We start from the raw sequence: 6,264 nt of genomic DNA, 5'->3' as shown, positions 1-6,264 counted from the left end.
ACTTTGACATGGTCACTCCCTGGTGGTGAGCAAAGAGGACCTGTAGCCAATCTAAGGTTCTGCACTTTGGCAGGAAGAACCAGCTGCACCAATATAAGATGAGGGACACCTGGTTTGCTGGTAGGGAAAGGGATCTAGGGATCTTAGTGGACCACAAGCTTAACATGAGTCAACCTGAGAGTGATGCAGCAGCAAAAAATGCTGATGCTATTTCAGGCTGCAACAACAAAAGTGTCCAGATCAATGGAAGACAATGAACACAATGAAATTCAAAACAATAACAATTTATTGAACATTTATTCAAAATCCATTAAAAAATATTTATTTTTATTCCATTCTCTTCCAGTTCTTTTTCTTCTTGACACAGGGAGTAGATCATATATCCTAAGGAACGGAAAAACCCAAAATTCCGTGAGATCTTTTGAGGCAAAATAATGTTAACAATTTCGGATCTCTCTCTGTCCCCTGCCCTGTCCTGTCTTTTGCCAAAACAAAGGTGTCAACCCTGTGCCCAGACAGCAAGACCCTCCCCCCTCGGCCTCCCTGAGGTGGTCCAGAGGAAAGAAGAGCAAGGCATAAGGCACCAGCTGGCTGCAGGAACTGCCAGAAGGAGGCCTACAAAACACCACCCAACCATCTTAGGGACTCCACTCTGCATCTGTGCAGGGTTTACTCGGGAGCCTTTTCTTCTCCCGAAGCCATCCCATGAGGCAGTGGAGGTTTAGAATCAGAGTTCTCCTCAATAGGCTCCCTTCCGGGGGGATGAGCCCCATCGGCCCCTCACTTCCCTCTACGGCACGTGCACAAACAGCTTCCTCTGGATCTCGTCCGCTCCATCTGCCAGAGCCTGTCTTCGGACACAAGGGAAAGTCCCTCACTCACCGAGGGTTTGAGACCCATTGGCTCCCCTCCCCTGGTTCCCCGGCCTCTTTCCCTCAGACCCCTCCTCCTTGTCCGCTCCTCCACTCCCTAGGCTCTGAGATGTCTTCCCTTCCTGATTCTCCAGCTGCTTCCTCCCACCATTCTTCTGTGCCCAACCAGTCCATGAGATCGTTCTACCCCTTGGCCTCTGTCCCCACAAGGCAGCTTCCCCCTACCTGATCTGGTCCCACAGCCACTGCTTCCCTTCTGCCCCCATGAAAAGATGGAGAAGGAGGTCTTGCCGGCAGCGTTCTGTCACCTGCAAGAGAAAAAAGGTAAGCAGGACGCCAGGAGTGCCTGCTTCTCTCACAGATGAAACAGGGCATCTCTAACTACAGATGGGCTTCTGAGAAAGTCTTACCTGCCGAGTGCATTTGGATGTTGGCCTCTCTGTGGCGTCCTGTGGAGCCGGAGGTCCGCACTACGTATAAATCTTCAATGATGATGTAATCTGGATGGAAGAGAATGAGAATGAGAAGAGAATGAAAATGAAAATGAAAATGAGATTTTCCCACAGGCCTTTAGTCAAAGGTCGCTGTCTCCAAGGTGTGGGGTTACCTTCTTTCGGCTTCAGGCGGAAGCAAGCCAGGTCCGGCCGAACTACTGTCATCTGCAGAGGAAAGAAAAATTGGGAGCAGATTGGAGCAGAAGCAGTGCCAAGTCTGGAAGAACGGGTCTTCCTCTGTCTTGGGCCCAATCCCTTGTTGTTGTTTAGTCGTTTAGTTGTGTCCGACTCTTCATGACCCCATGGACCAGAGCACGCCAGGCACTTCTGCCTTCCACTGCCTCCCGCAGTTTGGTCAGACTCATGTTTGTAGCTTCGAAGACACTATCCAACCATCTCGTCCTCTGTCGTCCCCTTCTCCTTGTGCCCTCCATCTTTCCCAACATCAGGGTCTTTTCCAGGGAGTCTTCTCTTCTCATGAGGTGGCCAAAGTATTGAAGCCTCAGCTTCACGATCTGTCCTTCCAGTGAGCACTCAGGGCTGATTTCCTTAAGAATGGATAGGTTTGATCTTCTTGCAGTCCATGGGACTCTCAAGAGTCTCCTCCAGCACCATAATTCAAAAGCATCAATTCTTCGGCGATCAGCCTTCTTTATGGTCCAGCTCTCACTTCCATACATCACTACTGGGAAAACCATAGCTTTTACTATACGGACCTTTGTTGGCAAGGTGATGTCTCTACTTTTTAAGATGCTGTCTAGGTTGGTCATTGCTTTCCTCCCAAGAAGCAGGCGTCTCTTAATTTCGTGGCTGCTGTCACCATCTGCAGTGATCATGGAGCCCAAGAAAGTAAAATCTCTCACTGCCTCCATTTCTTCTCCTTCTATTTGCCAGGAGGTGATGGGACCAGTGGCCATGATCTTCGTTTTTTTGATGTTGAGCTTCAGACCATATTTTGCGCTCTCCTCTTTCACCCTCAATAAAAGGTTCTTTAATTCCTCCTCACTTTCTGCCATCAAGGTTGTGTCATCTGCATATCTGAGGTTGTTTATATTTCTTCCAGCAATCTTAATTCCGGCTAGGGATTCATCCAGCCCAGCCTTTCGCATGATGAATTCTGCATATAAGTTAAATAACCAGGGAGACAATATACAGCCTTGTCGTACTCCTTTCCCAATTTTGAACCAATCAGTTGTTCCATATCCAGTTCTAACTGTAGCTTCTTGTCCCACATAGAGATTTCTCAGGAGACAGGTGAGGTGATCAGGCACTCCCATTTCTTTAAGAACTTGCCATAGTTTGCTGTGGTCGACACAGTCAAAGGCTTTTGCATAGTCAATGAAGCAGAAGTAGATGTCTTTCTGGAACTCTCTAGCTTTCTCCATAATCCAGCGCATGTTTGCAATTTGGTCTCTGGTTCCTCTGCCTCTTCTAAATCCAGCTTGTACTTCTGGGAGTTCTCGGTCCACATACTGCTTGAGCCTTCCTTGTAGAATTTTAAGCATAACCTTGCTAGCGTGTGAAATGAGTGCAATTGTGCGGTAGTTGGAGCATTCTTTAGCACTGCCCTTCTTTGGGATTGGGATGTAGACTGATCTTCTCCAATCCTCTGGCCACTGCTGAGTTTTCCAAACTTGCTGGCATATTGAGTGTAGCACCTTAACAGCATCATCTTTTAAAATTTTAAATAGTTCAGCTGGAATACCATCACTTCCACTGGCCTTGTTATTTGCAGTGCTTTCTAAGGCCCATTTGACTTCACTCTCCAGGATGTCTGGCTCAAGCTCAGCAACCCCACTACCTGGGGTGTACGAGACATCCATATCTTTCTGGTATAATTCCTCTGTGTATTGTTGCCACCTCTTCTTGATGTCTTCTGCTTCTGTTAGGTCCTTACCACTTTTGTCCTTTATTATGGCAATCTTTGAACAAAATGTTCCTTTCATATCTCCAATTTTCTTGAACAGATCTCTGGTTCTTCCCATTCTGTTGTTTTCCTCTATTTCTTTGCATTGCTCGTTTAAGTAGGCCTTCTTGTCTCTCCTTGCTATTTTTTGGAAATCTGCATTCAATTTCCTGTATCTTTCTCTATCTCCATCGCATTTTGCTTGCCTTCTCTCCCCCGCTATTTGTAAGGCCTCATTGGACAGCCACTTTGCTTTCTTGCATTTCCTTTTCATTGGGATGGTTTTCGTTGCTGCCTCCTGTATAATATTGCGAGCCTCCATCCATAGTTCTTCAGGCACTCTGTCTAGGAAATCTAAATCCTTAAACCTGTTCCTCACTTCCACTGTGTATTCATAAGGGATTTGATTTAGATTGTATCTTACTGGCCCAGTGGTTTTTCCTACTTTCTTCAGTTTAAGCTTGAATTTTGCTATAAGAAGCTGATGATCTGAGCCACAGTCAGCTCCAGGTCTTGTTTTTGCTGACTGTATTGAGCTTCTCCATCTTTGGCTGCAGAGAATATAATCAATCTGATTTCGATGCTGCCCATCTGGTGATGTCCACGTGTAGAGTCGTCTCTTGTGTTGTTGGAAAAGCGTGTTTGTGATGACCAGCTTGTTCTCTTGACAGAACTCTATTAGCCTTTGCCCTGCTTCATTTTGCTCTCCAAGGCCAAACTTGCCAGTTGTTCCTTTTATCTCTTGATTCCCTACTTTAGCATTCCAATCCCCTATAATGAGAAGAACATCCTTCTTTGGTGTCACTTCTATAAGGTCTTGTAAGTCCTCATAGAATTGGTCGATTTCAGTTTCTTCAGCACCAGTAGTTGGTGCATAAACTTGGATTACTGTTATGTTAAAAGGTCTGCCTTGGATTCGTATCGAGATCATTCTATCATTTTTGAGATTGCATCCCAGTACTGCTTTCACCACTCTTTTGTTGACTATGAGGGCCACTCCATTTCTTTTGCGGGTTTCTTGCCCACAGTAGTAGATATGATGGTCATCCGAACTGAATTCGCCCATTCCCGTCCATTTTAGTTCACTGATGCCCAGGATGTCAATATTTATTCTTGCCATCTCATTTTTGACCACATCCAACTTACCCAGGTTCATGGTTCTTACATTCCAGGTTCCTATGCAATATTTTTCTTTACAGCATTGGACTTTCCTTTCACTTCCAGGCATATCCGCAACTGAACGTCCTTTCGGCTTTAGCCCAGCCGCTTCATCAGCTCTGGATCTACTTGTACTTGTCCTCCGCTCTTCCCCAGTAGCATGTTGGACGCCTTCCGACCTGAGGGGCTCATCTTCCAGCGTCATAACTTTTATATGCCTGTTGTCTTTGTCCATGGAGTTTTCTTGGCAGGGATACTGGAGTGGCTTGCCGGTTCCTCCTCCAGGTGGATCACGTTTGGTCAAAACTCTCCACTATGACCTGTTCATCTTGGGTGCCCTGCTCGGCATAGTTCATAGCTTCTTTGAGTTCTTCAAGCCCCTTCGCCATGGCAAGGCCAATCCCTTGTTCCAGAGGAACTCCCTGGGCCCTGCAGCCTCCTGGGCAGAGGTGGAAGGGCAGCAGCAGGAAAGGAGGCAGGAAAAGCCTCTGGCCTCATCCTGGCCTGGCCCCCAGGGACACACACCACATTATCTGTGTTAAAGATCACTTGGGGATGTGATCTTGGGGGGGGGGGAATGGAAGTAACCAAAGAAATGAATAGAAGAAGGCAAGGTACTTACTCTGAGGTTGGGGAATTTCCGGGCAATGGCCAGCAGCAAGGAAATGCTGCTGGCCACTAGTTCTTGAGCCTCCCCACTTTCCCCCAGGGCGTATCCTCGGAGGTCCTGCAGGAGGAAAGAGCGTCTCAGAGTCAGGGACCAGTCTGGGCCAAAGCGGCCCCCACTGCCCCCACCACGGAGTCCCTGGCACTTCTGGACCATGAGGGTTTGCCAGCTTTGGTCTTGGACCAAATTGGGGGCAAACAGGCTCTGTGCCCCAGAAATGGGGCAGTCCGTTGGGTAAGTGACGGGGGGGGGCAACCCTAAAACCACCCCTGATGCCATCGGGACACTTACGCTGAGAAGGTGGAGGAGGGTGCCAGGGTTGGGGGCTTCCATAAGGAGACTGCCCAGCAGGAGCCGGAAGTGCCTCTTCAGTTCCTGCGGGGAAAGAAAGAAGAGAGTTTGAATGCTGGGTTGGATTCTGCAAGTGTGTGACAAAGAAGAAGAAATAGCCGTGAAGGGAAGTCAAAAACCAAGGACATACGTCTCTCTCCTCCTTCTCCTCCTCGGCCCCTTTCAGCACAGCCTCCAACGTCCTGTGCAGGATCTCACTGATCATATCGCAGCTGAATTTGGGCCTCATGGTGCTGCAGAGATGAAAAGGAGAGGGTTAGAGTCTCCCTTGCCCCTTTCTCCCTCCCGCCTGCTCTTTCCCCCTGGAGTTCTGCCCCCCCACCCACAACCCCACCCACGCCAAAGACCCCACTCACCTTAGCTGGAGGAGGGCCTCCAAGGCAAGGGCCAGGGTCAGGGGCCGATCCCTGAAGTGCTCCAAGGGCCCCAAGATGTCCTGGAAGAGAACAGAGGAGGAAAATCAGTTCCCACCCCAAACACCAGGGTTGGCTTTGCAGGGGAATGGCAACCCCATGCCCTAAGCCGGCAGGGTCCTCCTCTCCGCAGATGCACAACTCAGGGTTAAAGAACTTGAGGTTTACAAGGAAAACTGAGCAATCCTCAAGTGACCTTGTGCTTTTAATTTAGTGTTTACCCAGTTTTGCATAGTTGGATATTAATCTTTAGCTACAATGTTTGTGGACTACCCGATAACAGAATATGCACTTCAGCTGGGTTGCTGCGTGCAAGGAGCAAGGGAGCAGGAAAGTGGGTGGGGGAGAGAATATTGAGGGGCCTGTTCCCCCAGAATAAAATTATTGGAGGGGCCCAAGGGGC

General features: G+C 48.4%; 1 protein-coding gene across 1 annotated transcript; it reads right to left on the bottom strand.

Annotated features, from left to right (window-relative positions):
- Positions 1-323: 323 nt before the first annotated feature.
- Positions 324-5,888, bottom strand: LOC310770296 (uncharacterized protein). The gene is made up of 8 exons (XM_083630897.1): positions 5,805-5,888; positions 5,579-5,681; positions 5,389-5,472; positions 5,053-5,157; positions 1,480-1,531; positions 1,283-1,372; positions 1,098-1,180; positions 324-851 (listed from the first exon to the last, which is right to left on the bottom strand). The coding sequence occupies exons 2-8, from the start codon at positions 5,675-5,677 to the stop codon at positions 639-641; spliced, it is 726 nt and encodes a 241-aa protein (XP_083487023.1). The 5' UTR covers positions 5,678-5,681; positions 5,805-5,888; the 3' UTR covers positions 324-638.
- Between the last annotated feature and the right edge of the window lie 376 nt (positions 5,889-6,264).

The sequence above is a fragment of the Podarcis filfolensis genome (genome assembly GCF_964270895.1).
Source record: "Podarcis filfolensis genome assembly, chromosome: 9".
Classification (NCBI taxonomy): domain Eukaryota; kingdom Metazoa; phylum Chordata; class Lepidosauria; order Squamata; family Lacertidae; genus Podarcis; species Podarcis filfolensis.
The sequence above is the reverse complement of the archived record's forward strand: the minus strand, read 5'-3'. Positions and strand labels throughout refer to the sequence as shown.